Source organism: Chelon labrosus (assembly GCF_963514085.1).
Source record: "Chelon labrosus genome assembly, chromosome: 9".
Taxonomy (NCBI): Eukaryota; Metazoa; Chordata; class Actinopteri; order Mugiliformes; family Mugilidae; genus Chelon; species Chelon labrosus.
Window position 1 is genome coordinate 6,138,421 of NC_140359.1, and position 19,349 is coordinate 6,157,769.

Sequence of the window (19,349 nt, forward strand, 5' to 3'; positions counted from 1 at the left end):
AACCACAGAAGAAACTAAACAACTGTTTTCAAAGACTTACAACCTAAGCAAACATTTTCTAAATGTGAGATGATCAGATGTTATTCTGCGCTCGACCTGCACATCGGTAGCTTTCAACTTGTCAAGTGCATATTGCTATAAAACCTGTGTTGCCAGGCAGATTATGACCGAGCCAATCACATTAAAGCACATCAGGTGAGGTCCATTCACTAATATTTAATTCTATTCAGACATGCAGATGAATATTTTATAGCACCATCAGGTCACTTTCTTTTTTTCTGCGTTCATCATCTGCCCAATTTTAAGGAAAGTCAGCAGTTATGTTAAAACTAGCACAAATTAAAGGCTTTTCCAGATTGAATTAATTCTCAAATAAAATAGTTCATATTAGATATGCTGTTTGGTAGAGCTAATATCCGAATAGTGCACCATTGTGTGTTTATTTTCACAGGCTGCAACAATTATCGGGTTTTAGTTCTTTCTGTTGTGCAAGCTGTAGTCTGACCACCCTGCGCTATTTCAATATACACTGATTAGTAGGTGTGCTCGGCTGGGCGGCCAAGTTCTGACCTACACTGCTCAATGACTGGCACTAATTTTAGGCTGTCCTACTACAGATCAGAAGCGAGTGCCGGTGGGCCTCACTGCCTTCAGCAGCCCTGTGGTTTAAGAGCCTCCCAGTCCAGCGGACACTTCAGATCATGTGATGGTGTTGCGTTGGCTAACAATTTTACAGTTTGCCAAAAGCTACATCTGGTGTGCATGCGGCACTACACATACCCCAGTTACAGCATGAGGTTAAAGGGGCACTCTACCGATTTTACATGTCAAAGTTAATTTACTTCTCGCAGAGCAGGCTGCACAGTGTTGTACACCATGACTTATCAAGCAGACGGTCGGGCATTTTCTGGTGTTGGAGACTAGTCAGGCCCCTGTGGTCAGCGTCCTAGCTGGTTAAGCATGTTGAATTGACAGCGAAACATCAGTGAGAAAAATCACTTTGTTTAGCTCTGAACCAAGAAGAGGTTAAGAAGAGGAACCAAAAGTACAAAAAGTACTCGTGTTTTATACCTCTGTATGACATTCTTTTGCTCTTCCTAGCTTCCTAGCCTACCACCTAATAGTAGTTCTTTCAATTTCCTGGTCTTTTGCACAGGAGCAGAACATACAGTGTGCTCCAGCTGCTATAGTCTTTGTTGTGTGATCAAGTTTGATAGTTTGTAGCTGTTCCTAGCCTCCAGCTAATCATAGATCTTCTGATACCAGAAACCCCCCAGTTACATGTTAGCATGCTAACCATGCTAATCTAAAATGAAAATTATATAACATAACATACATGCTGCTTGGCAGCAGAATGTTATGAGAAGAATAAGAATTGTGATTATGAGATTATCAGCGTCCTGACATTAGCATTTAGCTCAAAGCACCTGGTTGCTTTGTGGGTAAACAAGAGTTTGATGGACGTGTGTAAATATTGTGTGTCAACCTCCAGGGCTGAAAAATGAAACCAGCTGTCCACTTACCCAAAAGCCAGTCAATCCTCATACGCCTTCATGTTAAAATGTCCATCCAACGTTACAGCTAAAATAAACCCTTTTCCTTGCCTCCACCTATTTGCCCATTTTTGAATTACGTAGCAGTCAGGCTCTGCCAAGATGGCAACTGCCAGTGCCACCCACATTGAGCTTTAAAACTCTTCTTCAGAAATCTTATGGGTGATATCACATATAATACCATATTTATATGGTATTACATTTTTGTTAATGTCCTGTCCTCTTTATTGTGATGGCGTGAACTAAGTCACAGAAAAAAAATTACATTAATGGAGAGATTTCAGTAGACTCACTCTTAACAGTCTGGAGACTCAAGTGTCAGCAGAGAGTCATGATAAAGTCCAGTGCGGATAAACCCACCAAGATTTCCCCATTTGCCATGAAGTGGGGGAAATTACAAGTGCCAAGGGTCTTAAAAGCCATCACCCTTCAACCAGCTCCCCTCTATTTGCTGCCACCATTGTTTCCCCAGCGACTGCACAGTCTGGAGAAGAATCCATTTGCTGCAGCCATAAAGTGGTGCTAAGCTTTTAACAACATCTCACATTGGCATCTTCTGCTGCTTTTTTCTAAAGGTGTTCTTCTCCAGATCTATATGACCATTAGAGGTGGCAGAAAGGCTGTCCTTCATTGTACCTTTGTGGATAATTATATATCTTTGAATCTAATTTCTGACCAAATCTGGGCTGCATCTATGAACGTTTTTAGCCCATATTTATTTTTGGGAACATACGATATAAATTCTGTCCTTCGGCTGACTGATCGTTGGATGTTGGGTCAATATGTTCACACTGGGGGAGCAATAAGTGGGCTCTGATTCTGTCTCTTTGCACCCATGAGGCCGTGCACCATTAGGCTTTTTCCCAGTGGTGAAATATGGATGCAACTATTCTAGTTCCAGCCCTTTCCGGGCTCAATCAATAGGCCGCTTTGATTTTTATTTTTGGGAATTGCTGTCTGAATTTGTTCCCATCAGTCAAACAGATTGGACATTTTATCTGTGGTACTTTGAACAGCTACTTTAAGCAGAGGTCCAGATCAGGCTGAGTTAGCTCCAGAGCCTGTTTCTCTTATTGTAACTTCACACTGGTTGTTTCCAGAACATTCCTCATATTTAAATATCCTGCTGTAAACTAAAAAAACACTTCTTACATGTCAGTGCCACATGATAATTGCAATGTCATTTGGAAAACAAACACAAGCTTTGCGTCTTAATGTAAAAACTGAAATATTCATGAGTGCATCTCAGGACAATGTTTCTCCTTCTGTTACACTGCGTTGGATGAATGTTGCGAAATAAGACCAAATGATTATTTTTGAGAGTCTGTGATGCTGTGACACTGTCTCCGCTGCACATCTGTCACTCCCTCCCTGCCAGTTTATCACAGTTCATCTCTATGGATTAGGATTATGGTGCTGAATGTGTCTTTGCTTTGTCATCAATAGGACACACAGTATGCCTGCGGTATTACACTTCTGATTATTTTCTGAGCATGGCTTCTGCTTGAATGCTGGAGGAAGGAAACACGCTTCACGATGACTGATTATTCTCCAGTAGCAGTCCATATATATCCTTTAGTTTTATTTTTAGGTGCCATGTTTTAGCAAAACACTGTGCATCATGCAATAAAAGGAAATTCAGGCAAAATTCTTGCTTTTTGTTGATGATTTGCGGTACTACATGACTCGTGGGAATAGAACCAAATTAAATTCTTGAAAACACAGAATTACAGAGTTCAGAGACAGACTGAAACAAAATCAGCTTCTCTCTCTGATCCACGGCTCCACACGGCTCACTACGGCAGCTGTTGGGCTCTGCAGTCTTATGTAATGTCATTAGAAAGTATTTATGACGGCTCCGTTGCACCGTTTTAAGCTGCAGCACTTGGTATTGGACAGGGAGATGTGGAACTGCCAGGATGTGTGATACTTTGTGTTGTGTAATTTGTTAGTTATTCAGGTACTGCAGAGTGGTAACAAAGAGAAAAAAAAAGAAACACTGTCTGCACTATAACTTCCGATGTGTAGCCCCCAGTGTCAACACTTTGTTGTGGAGCACAATTTTCGATATTTAACTGGCTACAAAAGTGATTTCATTGGCAAATTTAACAGAGCATGATAAATTGACAGAGGCAACAGCTTAGGACAGATAAATCTGTATTCAATTATGTGTTTTGTTGAAAAGCAATGAGACATTTCAGTGCATATGCAGTGCGTGTGACAATTATGTGATTTTGAATTCGCATTTTAGATGGAAGTAAATATGCTTACAAGGCCACAGCTACCACTGAGGATACACCGAAGTCATGTCCTCTGTAATATTTCTTGGCATATGAAGTATATAAAAACATTGCACTGCAGAAAGAGGATTTAGAGCAAGGTCCTAATAAATTAAGTTCTGACTTACAGAAAATGTAATTTAACAGTTAAATTAATAAATAAATTGTCATTTAATCAGTTTGCTTGACGCAGTTCTTGAATCTTTTGAGGTAAATAATGGTTGGTTAATGTTGGGTTTCTCTGTAGCTTTCATCTCATGGACAGAAACAAAGAGCTAATGATAGGTTGATTATTACATAAAGATTACAGTCATTGGATGCAACTTGAATATTATATTAATGTATTCCTGGATATTTTATTATATAGTCGTAACAATAAGACACACTTCTACCAGCCTATTTTTTTATACTTCCACTAAAGCCGATGTTTGCTTGTAGTATTTGTGTTTCTGATTTTGATCTTTTATTACACAGTGCTAAGAGTAAGAAAAACTCGACAAGCTTATTTTTCATACCTCTATTTCTAATACGTGTTTGCTTGTAGTATTTGTGTTTCTGATCTGTGGTAGTTTCCCCTTCCTTCTGTTCTCTTTTTTCTGTCTCTACCTGGCCAACCTCAACGAGATGGTTTCCCACATGAGCTGGGTTCTGTTTAAGGGTTCCTTCTGTTAAAAGGAACTTTCTTTCTTGCCACCGTCACCCTAGTGCTTCCTCTTGTTGAAAATAAAAATGAAATTGCTACCACCATTGCTTTTTATTATAGTTGTAGACATACATTTCTCAGTACATATGTAATTGATCAATGTTTACGTGTAATGGATTGTTACAATATTATAGAGGTATAATAGTTTTACATTCCAGTACAGACGAAAGCCATGTAAACATGTTACACAGAGTGGTGGAGCAAATCTGTGTGACGTCGGTCTTAAATAAAACTGACATGCGTTTTGAGTTACAGTGGTTTCTTGGAAAACGTGCCAATCTGTCTTCATGTATTTTTAAGCATCTGTAAAGTCTTTAATAACAAAAGGCCTTTCAGTGTTACTGGCTGCAGTGTAAATATGATTTGACCTCATCTGCATGTGTGCGTTAGGAGTGGGAGCTGTTTGTGAAGGGATGACCTTGTGCAGAAAGCCTGTTTCCGCTCTGAAGCAGATGAATTGCTGAATTTTCCGGACAGACCTGCCCGAACACTTCCTCAGTAGCGGTCCTTGTGATTGCTGCAACAACAGCACACACTGAGGATCTATTGTCATGTCCACTTTCTCACACTGACCACAGCCAAGTGAGCCCTGCCATTTAAAAATGTCCCTATAAAAGACACAAATGGCTAAGACCTCAGAACACATTTTAAAGCCAAGTTTTGTAGTGTTTTCTATGCTCCGGCTGTTTCTTTTTATTTAGTTTAGATAGTTTCTGGGTCCAAGGCTGCTGCCTGAGAGAGGATGTGTTATTCAGCCATCGCCGGGCCTGATGTATAATCTCACTGGAACACAGAGTGGCCTTTCACATGGACTTCCCCTGTGCTCTGAAGCTGTTTGGACTGCAGTCCTCTTTTCCTCAAGCAGTCACTACAGCTCTCTCCCCCTCTGCTGGGCCCGGTGTGTTTGTTTGAGTCTTTTGTCACGGCCTCCGTGGTTATCATCCTGTCAGTCAGCCTGTCTTCCAGACCCTTCTCTGGGGTAATTTGTCTTTATCGTCCTACAGTTTCCGGAATCCTCTCTTTCCTGTTTTCAAGCTGTGGTAAACCATTTTTGAAGCCTCTGTTTAACATACCCTACTCTTTGTTTCTGTTTGCTTTATTTTTTTATTGCTACTGTCCAATATCTCTGCCCTGAATATCCCGGCTGCCACACACTTGACAACGATAATAATGATAATAATGATAATAGTGATGATAAGTTCCTGTGAGTCAGGGGTGGCTGACAATAATTACAGGATGCAGATGCTGTTGATCGTCATCGTCAGACTGTTCTAAAAAGTCTGAAATCACAGGGATAACAAGGGGCACAACATACTTCTCACTTGTTACACTTGTTTTTTCCAGCACATGCTGGCTGTCAGCATGATTAAACATGTGTTACAATGAGGCCCAGACTGAACCGTTTTTCATGGCTATTTTGCGGAAGAGTGGTGCTGCCGTCTGAACATTGAAACCTCTTTGATTAGCAAGAACAACAGCTACAACAGCACCTCTCAGATTCTCTGTGATCCTGAACACAACCATAAACCCTTAGCTGAAGGAAACACATTGTTTAACAAGGCTGGCATGAGCAAAGGACGTGTGTTGCCCCGGCAGTTTCCTAGGCTTATCTACTTGGCTGGCATGAACACTCAGTGGCAGGCACGGCTGTGTGGTAGATTTGTTGTAGGTTACAGGTTTGTAAAGGTTAAAAGGCGATTTGATAGTAAGACAAATAGTAGAATAAGACAACACAGTGCCTAGTATTCATTGTCTACTGTGGATTCAGGGGAGTACTGCATAGGGGATGTACAAAATAATGACAACAGTCACCATTATTTTGTGATAATATACACTGATTAGCCATAACATTATGATCATAGTCACTGGTCAAGTGAACAACACTGACTATCTAGTATTGTGGCACCTGTCAGTGGGTGGGATATACACTATATTACCAAAAGTATTCGCTCACCCATTCAAATGATCAGAATCAGGTGTTCTAATCACTTGGCCTGGCCCCAGGTGTATAAATTCAAGCACTCAGGCATGCAGACTGTGAAACAAGACATTTGTGAAAGAATGGGCCGCTCTCAGGAGCTCAGTGAATTCCAGCGTGGAACTGTCATAGGATGCCACTTGTGCAACAAATCCAGTCGTGAAATTTCCTCGCTCCTAAATATTCCACAGTCAACTGTCAGCTCTATTATAACAAAATGGAAGCGTTTGGGAAAAACAGCAACTCAGCCACGAAGTGGTAGGCCACGTAAAGTGACGGAGAGGGGTCAGCGGATGCTGAAGCGCATAGTGCAAAGAGGTCGCCGACTTTCTGCACAGTCAATTGCTACAGAGCTACAAACTTCATGTGACCTTCAGATTAGCCCAAGTACAGTACGCAGAGAGCTTCATGGAATGGGTTTCCATGGCCGAGCAGCTGCAGCCAAGCCACACATCACCAAGTGCAATGCAAGGCGTCGGATGCAATGGTGTAAAGCACGCCGCCACTGGCCTCTAGAGCAGTGGAGACGCGTTCTCTGGAGTGATGAATCACGCTTTTCCATCTGGCAATCTGATGGACGAGTCTGGGTTTGGAGGTTGCCAGGAGAACGGTACATTTCAGATTGCATTGTGTCAACTGTGAAATTTGGTGGAGGAGGAATTATGGTATGGGGTTGTTTTTCAGGAGCTGGGCTTGGCCCCTTAGTTCCAGTGAAAGGAACATTGAATGCTTCAGGATACCAAAACATTTTGGACAATTCCATGCTCCCAACCTTGTGGGAACAGTTTGGAGCGGGCCCCTTCCTCTTCCAACATGACTGTGCACCAGTGCACAAAGCAAGGTCCATAAAGACGTGGATGACAGAGTCTGGTGTGGATGAACTTGACTGGCCTGCACAGAGTCCTGACCTGAACCCGATAGAACACCTTTGGGATGAATTAGAGCGGAGACTGAGAGCCAGGCCTTCTCGACCAACATCAGTGTGTGACCTCACCAATGTGCTTTTGGAAGAATGGTCAAAAATTCCTATAAACACTCTCCTCAACCTTGTGGACAGTCTTCCCAGAAGAGTTGAAGCTGTAATAGCTGCAAAAGGTGGACCGACATCATATTGAATTCTATGAGTTAGGAATGGGATGGCACTTCAGTTCATAGAATGAGTAAAGGCAGGTGAGCGAATACTTTTGGTAATATAGTGTATTAGGCAGCATTGAACATTTTGTCCTCAAACTGATATTAAAAGCAGGAACAATGAGCAAGTAGAAGGATCTGAGGGACTTTGACAAGAACAAACTATGGTGGTTAGACAGCTGGGTCAGAGCCTAAATGCCTGGACCCAAGTTTCCCAGAAGAACAGGTAACGAGATCATTACATTACCTTACAACGGGCTCTGTTCTCCACCCACAACCTTCAACCTGCTGAATGCTACTTTTTTTTTTACGCACCACCGTCTTTGTTCTCTATTGACTCTATTGACTCCTAGAGTACACCAAAAGACAATGTTTCCGTTTGGCGTGTTTCCCACAATGTTTCTTTGTATTAACCAAAAGACCTAACAGTTTAAATCTGCACCATGTGACTGTTGTCCTTTGTTTAACTGTCTCTCGCAGAGGCTCCCTACAGTGAAAACCCTCCATCGTATGGCTTCGAACTGGAGCATTCAGAGGAGAATCTGCCTCGCCATGACCCTCTGTCCTTTACCGGATCTCCTTCATCCTCTCCACGGCTCCGCTCCAAGAGCCGGAACAGCCGAGACACCCAGTCCTCTGGTTCTCTGGAGTCCACGCTGTCGGTAAAGTTTCTACGTCACCTTCAGCACAGCTCATAAGCTATAGCTGTGTCTGTCCACTCAAACAGTTCTGCTGCAGCTTTCTCTTCTCTAGTGCCACGTTGTCCTTGACTGTCCTGTCTTCATGCCCCATTCAACATGTTCAGCAGTTCTGGTTTGTTGTTATATGCTGAAAAGTTGCTATTATAATGTCTAGTGATACATCTTCTACTCCACTGTTAATGTGCATCCATTCAGTTCCCACTCATTTTAGGTAGAGCAGTCAGATTAATTGTACATTATAGAAATGCAATTAGTTACAAGTCGGTTTCTGCTCCATTTTCTGTTCCCATATTGTGAACGGCATGCATGTGTGTGATAAACATCCTGCAAACGAAAGGATTCCAAAAGAATTTGTATTTTTGTTGATTTGTACTGCCAGAACAGCCTCCCCTTGTTAAACAAATCACATAATTTGAAATCTGACACAAGACTGGTATTGTTATATGTTGTGTAGTGCGAACTCAGCAGTGGTCTTGATTATTTAGTAATTATACTATTATTTCCAAATTGATTATAACTGTTGTCTATCTATTATTGTTTAATATTAATATATATATATATATATATATGTGTATATATATATATATATATATATAGACTAAATATATAGATATTTACCGCATTGAATACTCTTTCAACCAAGTTCTTATAAGGGAGGGCAACTAATTCAATATTTTTTCACTAAAGGATTTAGTACTACACTTTCATAAAGTTGTGAAAGTTGCAAAAGACAACAGGTTTCACACTAGATGCTATATAACTGGAGATCCTCAGTGAAGAAGAGATTCCAGATATTCTGGATTATCTAAAACCGAAGCAAGAGAGGTGGAGTTCTCAGTTACATCACAGTCTTAACGTATTTCCCCAAAAAGTGTCACCCCCATTCACACCTTGAGTCTTAACAGTTTCTGGCCATTAATGTCTTTTCAGAGTACCATTCATTTTGAAAAAACACATTCCTCTAATTGCAAGTAACTATTGGCTTGTTAACAGACCCTAGTCACGTTGAGTCCCACAGATGTTCCTAATGAAAATCTAAACTCCCCACCAGTTACTTAGACCTGAAGAAGCTACTTGGATGAAGGTGGAACGTCTACAGGAAAACTCAAACAAGTCCAGTTGTCTTTGTTTTAGCTTTATGTTTAGATGTACTAGATCCTACACATCTGTATATTACCAAACATTCTATCTCTGCATCCAGAAGTTTACACAGCCTCTCTGGCAATAGATTTGTAGCTCTATTACTGAAACTGTAGAAAGCTCCTTTAGAGCCATTGAGAACATTCACAGGCTGAGTAGCACCCTCTGGGACAAAGAAACTGAACTTCATTGGGGAAATTGTGGACAGAGTAAGATCTAAGTGTCCTTCGGCAAAGCATTCAAACAGCCACTTCAGCTGAGGTGTCCACAGGCTAACAATAAAATCCACACAGTGCACCATATAGCTCCCATATGGAAGTGCTTTTCAGTGTGACACGGGGCGTTGCTGAAAAAGACCAAACATACTCAGCTAACACACTGTGGGTAAACAGATGTTAAAAAGAGACGTAGCTTCCCCTCCCCATTCTACTCTGCTCCTGTCCTATCCGCGGTATTCTTATCCTCTGATGTGTACACATGGTGATCTTCAAAGCCTAAATCATGGTGGAGATGTGGGGGGTGGGGCTCACTCAGCACACAGCTTCTTTTTTATCCAATAAATATAATGGCAGAGCTCGATGCAGCTCTACTCAGTGCTCCAGTAAGTGTCTTACTAACATGATAGTTCCCACCAGGATGACTGATGTCTTTAGCCTGTTAGGAATAACAACTCCTGGACTAGAAACACATTTGTCTTCCTCTCGATGCTAGGGGTCTCCGGTGCAGGCCTCTTGGAATGTAAAACTCCTACAGAGTTTAATCAAATCTGGTCATCCCTAAGACCACAACACCAATATTTGCAGCCAGGGGTTTGCAGACATGTGTGGGAGGTTTATTAAAATGCACATGCAACATGTTTTTTGTTTACTTGTCATGTTGTCATCATGAATCTTCTGTGTTAGGGAATGCCATCTGTTTTCTCTCTTCCCATGATTGTATCAGGTGGAGCTGGATCAGGAGAAAGGTCTGGAAATGAGAAAGTGGGTTCTGTCAGGAATCCTGGCCAGTGAGGAGACATACCTCAGCCACCTGGAGGCCCTACTTATAGTATGTTGAACATACAACACACACAAATTGTTAAATATGATTATTAAAAGGACATAGTTTACCAAGTAAATTCGTATCTATCTACAAGACTGTAGATGCATGGCTACAAGTCTGTAATAACTTAATAAATAAAATAATACATGACAACTTATTTCTCTTACAAATGAAAAGTGGATGTCATAACCAAGAAAACATATACTTGCTAAATTTGTGGCTACAGCATGGCTCAGGTAAGATGTAGTAGCTAGCACTAGCACAAGTTAACTATTTTTTCCTTTTCATCACATCTGATATTACTTACTGACTCTAGCTTGATTTTAGGGTTTACCGTTATCGTGTCGTTTCTCACTTAATGTTCAAGCACTGCTGCTTATTGAGAATTAAAGAAGCAGTGTGTGCATGTGACCTGAGGCGACGTCACAGACGGCCTTATTTGCCGGTAGTTCTTTGATGTCCGTTAATTGTGTACAGTAAACAGTTTCTTACATATGGACTGTGATTATTTGTCTAGCCCATGAAGCCTCTGAGAGCAGCAGCTACAACATCCCAACCAATGCTGACCATCCAGCAGATAGAGACAATCTTCTTCAAAGTGCCAGAGCTTCATGAGATCCACAAGGACTTCTATGACGCTCTCTTGCCCCGGATCCAGGACTGGAGTCAGCAGCAGTGTGTGGGCGACCTCTTCCAGAAGCTGGTAACTTTGTTTACTTCATTGGATCTAAATGAATAAATAAGTAATGTTAGAATGGCACATTGAGCAGGATACTTGATGACACTTGTCCCTTACCTGCTGTTATTAATGTGAGGCTATTAGCTGTGTCAAGATATCATATCATATTAAACCTAACAAGATTACGTCCAACCCTACCTGGGAAAAAAAGAGAAAAACATCACCGTTAATTTATGCATGGATGACTTCATCCATGGAATTAAGAGGAAAATCATGTCATGACAGTGTTTCTGAGCTAAAGGAACCATAACTGGTTTTTCCACTTCTTCTGACCTAACTTGAGAGCCGCAGAAACGAATTTAATAAGTAAACAAGGCAGCCTGAGAGCAGTGCAATACAAAGTAGCAGATAAGAGTGAGATGTTTGGACAGTGGTTTTAAACACTTGTTTAACTGCACTGTGAGAGTTTAGTTACCACGTAAAAAGTCTGATTTAGTCCTCCTTCGGATAAGAGCACCAAGCATCATAACAACCTCCACGCATCATAACAACCTCCACGCACCAAATTGTACATTGGTTTTTCATAAAAGAGACCACCATTCGTCAAGTCAATTTCTTTTAAAAACTAATGATAGCCCTCCCTAAATGTCATTCCTTGATCATTAATGGTGGTTAAAAGAGGGAGGCCTTGCATGGGGAGAAGGTTCACTCTAATATAAGACTCAGTGGATTTTGTAACGCAAACCTGAGTAGACTCTCTGGAGTCATCTCCTGGCCAGATTAAAGGCTTGCTTCACCACATGACAGGCAGTAAAGGAGTACAAAAAGCTCTATAGGAGGTTGATGAGTAAGTGCTCACCTCACTGTTGTGTAAAAAAGACACATACGTGAGACACGTGAGTAAAAATTGAATCACACTCAGTTGTATGAGTTCAGCTGTAAAACTGCCAAGTGATGTCTTAGCACAGCATACCGTGACACCCAGTGTTGCTCACAGACTAGAGAACTATGTCTTCTGTTATTAAACCGGTTTAATCCGTGCTCTTCTGCCCTGTAGGCCAGCCAACTTGGAGTGTATCGGGCCTTTGTGGATAACTATAAGGTTGCTGTGGACACGGCGGACAAGTGCTGCCAGGCAAACGCTCAGTTTGCAGAGATATCTGAGGTATGTAATCACGCTACGCACAGCAGGACTGCAGCAGGCAAGTGTTTGATGTTGTACAGCTGCCTGGGACAAGTGATGACAGGGCAGTTTTCAGCAGCCTTCACACTGTAAAGAACTGCATGGCTGCTGATTGTTTTAATTGCTCTGCGGGGCAGTTACTGCTATTTAAAGAGAGTATTTTTTCCTCACCATTCCCTCTGGTGTTATCTCCCTGCCAGAATCTCAAGATCAAAAGCGCAAAGGACTGCAAAGACCAGTCGGCTAAAAATTCTCTGGAAAGTGAGTACTGAGTCGAATGCATGGCCAGCCTCCGCATTAATCAATATTGCTATAAGTAGCTGAGCTGTGACAAGGCCTGTTGAGATGACTCTTCCTCCTCCACAGCTCTCCTCTACAAGCCCGTGGACAGAGTGACGCGCAGCACACTCGTTCTACACGTAAGTCAGTCTGCCTTACAATAATGTGGGGCCTCGCCAATCTCTCTGCGCGAGGACGGCTTTCCTTTCAAGACTGACTTTGTTGTAATATTTCTTTTTGTTTATTTCTACTCTAGGACTTACTGAAGCACACGCCTTCCAGCCACCCAGATTATCCACTGTTACAGGATGCCTTGCGCATCTCCCAGAACTTTCTGTCCAGTATTAATGAGGAGATCACCCCCCGCAGGCAGTCCATGACAGTTAAGAAGGGAGAGGTCAGTGCTGAAAGTTCAGTCTTGATATCACATCAGAGTTGGACTAATGACTTTATGACCGCATGCTGGTAAATCGGCTTTTACTATGGAAATGTGCTTACACCCACTGAACTGTGTATTTCATTGACTAGCTTTTCTAAGCGTGACTCATTGGACGTTCACTCAATTCTGTTTGACTGAATATATCGTAGGAGGAGCCAAAGAGAAATTTTGATATAGTTTTATTAGTTGTCTTTTATATCCTGCTTCCTTAACTAAACTTAACTAACATATCATGGTGATTTGCTCACCCTTTTTTAAAGGGATGGCCAAATATCTTGATAATCATCCTGAGAAATTTCATGGCAATCCATCCGGTAGTTGTTGATAGCATGGCTAAAACCTACAAAATTAATTGGGCTACATTTTATTGTTTGATATTTTTACAAAAATTCTTGATGCGTTTGTGCAGTTATGAGATTTACATAAAGTAGGTTAGTAAACAGTGTTGTACTAATTTGATTGTCTCACTGAAACAGCAGCATTGTGGGACTCAGGATTGCTTCTGCCCCCGCAGTTTCCGTCATACTTTTTGTTAACAGTAAAAAGCTCAGAGCACAAGGTGTCTGGAAGCTGCAATAAAACCGGAGTGTGAGTCAGGTTGCTGCTGACTCATCTCAGCCTGTCTGTTGTAGTCGTGAAGGAAGTGGAGCGTAGAGGAAGGCAGTGTAAAAACCTGGAGGCAAATGGTCTCAGTGTTGCAAACCAGGAAAACCCGTCGATTACCTCTGTGCTCACTCCCATCCTTCCCTGCTACGGTGTCAACCCTGCTTCCCAGCAATGACCTGCAGCGTGCCTTATCAGCTCCACTGTCTATCCAATCTTTTGCACTGGGCGTGTACTGATTTACCCATGCTTCCTGAACCCTCCGCCCCCTCCTCAAAACCATGCATTTCAGGGCTCTGATTCAGATGACCCGATGGAGAACTTCCTCTGTTTTTTCTGGGAACTTGTCCTGCCTACCAGGGTAGGATATTAAATCAAAGACTGTTCTTGGGAACGTTCCTCTGTATATTGTCTAGGAAGTCTGAATGCCAGAAAGAGATTGACAGATAATAAGCCAGGACGTGACAGTCAGTTTAAAATATGGGTTTGTTGTTGTACGTGATCAGCTACTCTTGACTAAATTTGCATTCACTGTTGCTGTTTTGCCGTGCAGCTGTCTGTAATTACCCCGACCATTTAAACCAGAGCATATAGTATATAGGGTGTGATCTCTGTGCCGTGGCAGCACTTGTTTTTCCATTGGATTATTGACTATTTGTGTAACAAAACAATAAGCGGATGGAACCCTGCCACCTCTTTTCGAATGTTTGAGTCCCTGAACGAGTGTGTTGGTGGCCAGCCAGAGCTGAGTGTGCAGAAAAAAGCAGAGGAAAACCATGCCGCAGTGATTTCCTTTGTTTTTGTCAAACTGTGGTTGGTGTGGGATGGCAGAGTCTCACATGGGCAGTGTCGCCGTAAACAGCCACAGCCCAGAGGTCGGAGGGCAGATGAAGAATTTAGACGCACGCTCGTGCAGGAAAGGCTAGTGCCATCACATCCACCTCCAACCTCACCTCAGGCGAGACGGTCTGACGGCGAAGAGAAGCTCTGATGTTAGAATCCATTACCAAACAAAAGCCACAGGCAGAGCATCAGAGGCTTAAATTGGCTGCATATGCTTATTGCCCTGTTTTGGTTACATTACAAATGATTTATTGTTATGGGTGTTTTGTTTGCTCGAGGTTGGGTAGCATTCATCTGCAGAGAGCAGTAGCAACACCACAGGGAGTAAAACAATTACAAACATGCACAAACCTCAGCATGAGACCCATGAGTCCTAGCGTCAGTGTAAAACTCAAATTAGATGAATTGCCACTGTTTGCTCTCGTGCAGTAATTACAGCTTAATTAAAAATAATGAAAGATAAGTAGAGGTGTATTTGAGACATATCACATACTTTGTGATTCCTATTTGGCAGCACCGCCAGCTGCTGAGGGATCGCTTCATGGTGGAGCTGGTCGAAGGCTCCAGGAAACTCCGCCACGTCTTCCTCTTCACCGACCTGCTGCTCTGCGCCAAGCTGAAGAAACAGGCCGCAGGGTAAGTCTGGGTCAGCGTCCAGCGTCCAGCCCGAGGTTAGAAATGCAGGCTTGTGACCCGGAAGACACGCTCGTTGGAGAGTTACTCATCCCAGAAGCTTAAATTTGCTGTAATCCATTCTGCCCAACTAGTTCTTGTTCAGGGAAATAAATGTTGTACTAATGCCATCTGTTTCTTAAATGTTTTTGAAATCTTGATGCTATCTGTTCTTTTCCCCACTGCTAACAAACAATTAACTCTGAAGTTTAAAAAAAAATGTTTTTATTCACGTATGTTGTCTTCCAACAGGAAAGGACAACAGTATGACTGTAAGTGGTACATACCACTAGCTGACCTGACCTTCCAGACCATTGAGGACTGTGAGTCCAGTCCAGTCCCTCTTGTCCAGGATGAGGAGATTGATGCAATGAAGATCAAAATCTCCCAGATCAAGAATGAGATCCAAAGAGAGAAGGTGAGGATGTACGGATCTACTGAAAAAAAACCTCCAGCCTCACCAAAATGGGAAAAAAGACTTTGTACCAAAGTCTGAAGACGACAGGACCTGTAGTACATATAATTATGTTGATATTTATTTGTAGAGAACCACTAAAGGGCCCAAGGTGATTGAGAGACTGAGGAAGAAGTTATCAGAGCAAGAGTCCCTGCTGCTTCTCATGTCCCCCAACATGGCATTCAGGGTGGCCAACAGAAACGGCAAAGTACGTCATGAGTTCTTAATAAGGAATACTTAAACATGGATAAAATATATTGTTATGGATTTCTTCTGTTGCAATAACAACTTCTTAATTTGGTTTCTGCTTCCCCCTGCTGTTGATGGTGTGAAATTACAGCACAAGAAACTTGAGTGAAATGCTCTTTATTTTCTTTCAGGGCTTCACATTTCTGATCTCTTCTGATTATGAGCGTGCAGAGTGGAGGGAGATCATTCGCGAGCAGCAGAAGAAGTGTAGGTTTTTCCTTCCACCATTATGAAACATGATCCCAGTATTATCATAGCAGTTTTAGTAATTCTCCCTCCTCCACTGACTGTGACCTGCAGGCTTTAAAAGCTTCTCTCTGACCTCTCTGGAGCTGCAGATGCTCACCAACTCATGTGTGAAGCTCCAGACTGTTCACACTATTCCAATGACCACGAATAAAGAAGGCAAGTTTGACTTTGCTATGCATTTTTTAATTTACCTTTATTATACCCTCAGTAGTCTTCAACCCTAAACTCTTTTCTTCACAGATGATGAATCTCCTGGTTTATATGGCTTCCTGAATGTCATCGTTCATTCCGCGTCAGGGCTCAAACAGAGCTTAAGTAAGCTTCTTCTTCTTCTGTTTCCGATTAGAAATCATCTAGCTGATAATAAGATTGCACATGACGCTGCATGCATCATCCTCTCCATCAGACCCCACTCTCTCTCTCTCTCTCTCTCTCTCTCTCTCTCTCTCTCTCTCTCTCTCTCGCTCTCTCGCTCTCTCTCTCTCTCGCTCTCTCTCTCGCTGTGGGTGTGTATGGCTGTCAGCTGGGAGGGCAGCTGCAGGGGAACAAGTGGGATTAGTCAGGAACACTGTGTACAAGCCTCCTCAAATATGCCTTTGGCTTCTCAAATTCACTGCCTGCTCAAACAACTTTGTGCTCTTTGTCATAAAAGGTAGTCCACTAATGTTAGACTTGTAATGAGAAAACCGAAAGAGAGAGTTCTGGAGACAGAGGCCATACACAGTGCAGCATGGGCATGTCTCAACCAGTTTAGTTTCACTTTGACTCAACAGTTAAAACCACTTTCTGTCTGTCCCCGCTAGACCTGTACTGCTCTCTGGAGGTGGATTCCTTCGGCTACTTTGTCAACAAAGCAAAAACACGGGTGTACAGAGACTCTACAGAGCCCAGCTGGAACGAGGTGAGAGTGCAGATCAGAAAGTGAATGAGAACTTTGTATTTTGCATGTCATTAAGAATGACCCTAAAAAAAGACAGCCCCCCTCAGGTATGACCTAATTACAATAAACTAGTTTTGAAAAAGGCCACGGATGCTCATGAAAACCTGGATGAAGTAACACTAATGTGCACTGGGCTGAAACCTAACGTGCCTTTTCTCTGTGTCCATGCAAGGAGTTTGAGATTGAACTGGAGGGCTCTCAGACTCTCAGGCTGCTCTGCTATGACAAGTGCTACAGCAAAACCAAGCAGAGCAAAGAAGATGGCGAGACTGCAGACAAGATCATGGCCAAAGGGCAAATAAAGGTAGGCAATGACGTTTGTCCATCATGCAAGTAGCTTCTTCAGTTCTAAATTACAGGTGGGTAAATAAGGTTTTTATTTTGAAACATCTGCGGTGGTGTCTACCTGAAATTCTTGGGTTGTTAGAGAAGTACAGGTGGAACACCAGTCCTGTGGCTCCACCTTCAAACACTGCACCAACCGCACATGTTCCTAATAAAAACCTAAACTCTCCACCAGTCATTTAGCCACTTGGTGGCATCTTCCAGAAAACTCAAACAAGTCCAGTTGCCTTTGTACTAAATTTGTTTTAGATGTACCGTGACCTGAATGTGAGAATATTCCCACATGGTATTTCCTGACTTTATTTTACTGTTCTACTGAAATGAATGTGCTCCCAGTCTATTGATTCCAGTTGCTCCACAGTGGTGTCTTATCTTGGCTAATCCGCCCCATGGGGGCCCTTTACAGCTGAAAAAAAAGTGAGCCATTAGGTTACCGCTGGGTTACTTCAGCATGACCCCTGAGAGGGTGTTGTGACAGAGGGTGGATTAGACTTTGGGTTGACCAAATGTAGCCGTTGGCTCGACTTCAGCTTATGACAGAGGGAGAGAGACACAGAGGGCTCTTTGATCAGCCAGTAAAGGGATTTCCCTGCTGGACAGGTGGGTCAAAACAAAAGGGACTCTTAGAGGAAAGTAGAGCCTTAGAACATGTGGGTGCTGGCAGTCAGATACTGGCCTGTGGTAACGAGAAAGTTTATCCTTTAGTTGTGGCCTGAAAAGGAATTAAATCAAATGTGTTAGATTTAAGTTAGCCTGAAATCAATAATAATTCATTATAATGATAATATTTTTTACATTCACTTAAAAATAGGGAAAAAAATGAATGTCATCAACTTGTTTTAATATAATAAAAAAATAAAAAAATTAAGATTATTCAAATATAATTTTAAAAACAGAAACACAAAGAAAAAAATATTGTAAAATATAATATTGTTGTAATTTCTAAACTAAGCCAACATATTTCTGTTATAATTATGTTAAAATCGAAAAGTCTATTTATGCAAGTAAGAAAGCAATGTCTGGAGATTTGTACTTAGGTTAGGTGATTAGGTGAAGCTGGACTTCAAGACTAGCAGTAAGAATGACATATGATCAGGCACAACATTAAAACACCAACCAGTGATGTGAATAACATTGAGCTAATGTTCTTCTGGGAAACCTGGGTCCTGGCATTTATGTGGATATTGTCAAAGTCACTCAAATCCTTCTGCTTGCCCATTTTTCCTGCTAATAGTATCAGCTTTGAGGACAAAATGTTCACTTATTGCCTAATATATCCCACCCACTGACAGGTGCCGTAATGAAGAGACAGTCAATGTTATTCACCTCGCCATAGTGGTCATAATGTTATGGCTGATGGGGGTATATCACGTTCAAATCTGGGTGAGACAAGGCACGTGTTGGCTGTAATGTTAAAGGTCACCAGTGCTAATCAGTAATTGGCCTGAGAGGATCCCGTTTGGGCTACCTGCACTCTGCGCAGCGGTAGGCGTCAACATGTTGGTAATGAGGGTAGGAGGGGATTCTGAAGAGTTAATCCCCCAAATCCATCTGGGACGTAGAACAACACAGAGGCAAGCGTGGTCTGCAGGCTGCGTGGCTTTGTTCCCGTTCAGCCTCCCACTGGATTGAAAGCATTTGGAGTGTAGCAATGTCGAGACGGGACAGACAACAAAGTTTTCAGTTAAGATGATCAAGATTCTTCAAAGTGATTCGACTGATGGCTTGTTGTTCAGAGAAGGTGGACTTCGTTGCTCTTGTTAATTCATTAGTTTAAAGATCTGTAGAGCAGTGCTGTTTTCTTTGTTTGTTTATCATTAGTCCGTGGAAGTAACAGTTCAGAGTAGAGAAGCGCTCATGCCAGAAAGGATGAGTGAGAGTAATC

At 42.1% G+C, this 19,349-nt stretch overlaps 1 protein-coding gene across 1 annotated transcript in view; it reads left to right on the top strand.

Annotated features, from left to right (window-relative positions):
- The window catches only part of LOC311493075 (breakpoint cluster region protein), a 31,652-nt gene that overhangs the window by 7,898 nt on the left and 4,405 nt on the right, over positions 1-19,349 (top strand). The window contains exons 2-16 of the mRNA XM_084551598.1: positions 8,125-8,306; positions 10,428-10,532; positions 11,044-11,229; positions 12,263-12,370; positions 12,589-12,649; positions 12,755-12,807; positions 12,924-13,064; positions 15,067-15,188; positions 15,477-15,642; positions 15,770-15,889; positions 16,062-16,137; positions 16,231-16,335; positions 16,420-16,494; positions 16,983-17,080; positions 17,292-17,423. Of these exons, the coding sequence (XP_084407724.1) occupies positions 8,125-8,306; positions 10,428-10,532; positions 11,044-11,229; positions 12,263-12,370; positions 12,589-12,649; positions 12,755-12,807; positions 12,924-13,064; positions 15,067-15,188; positions 15,477-15,642; positions 15,770-15,889; positions 16,062-16,137; positions 16,231-16,335; positions 16,420-16,494; positions 16,983-17,080; positions 17,292-17,423 (1,730 nt within the window). The remainder of the gene's footprint in view (positions 1-8,124; positions 8,307-10,427; positions 10,533-11,043; positions 11,230-12,262; positions 12,371-12,588; positions 12,650-12,754; positions 12,808-12,923; positions 13,065-15,066; positions 15,189-15,476; positions 15,643-15,769; positions 15,890-16,061; positions 16,138-16,230; positions 16,336-16,419; positions 16,495-16,982; positions 17,081-17,291; positions 17,424-19,349) is intronic.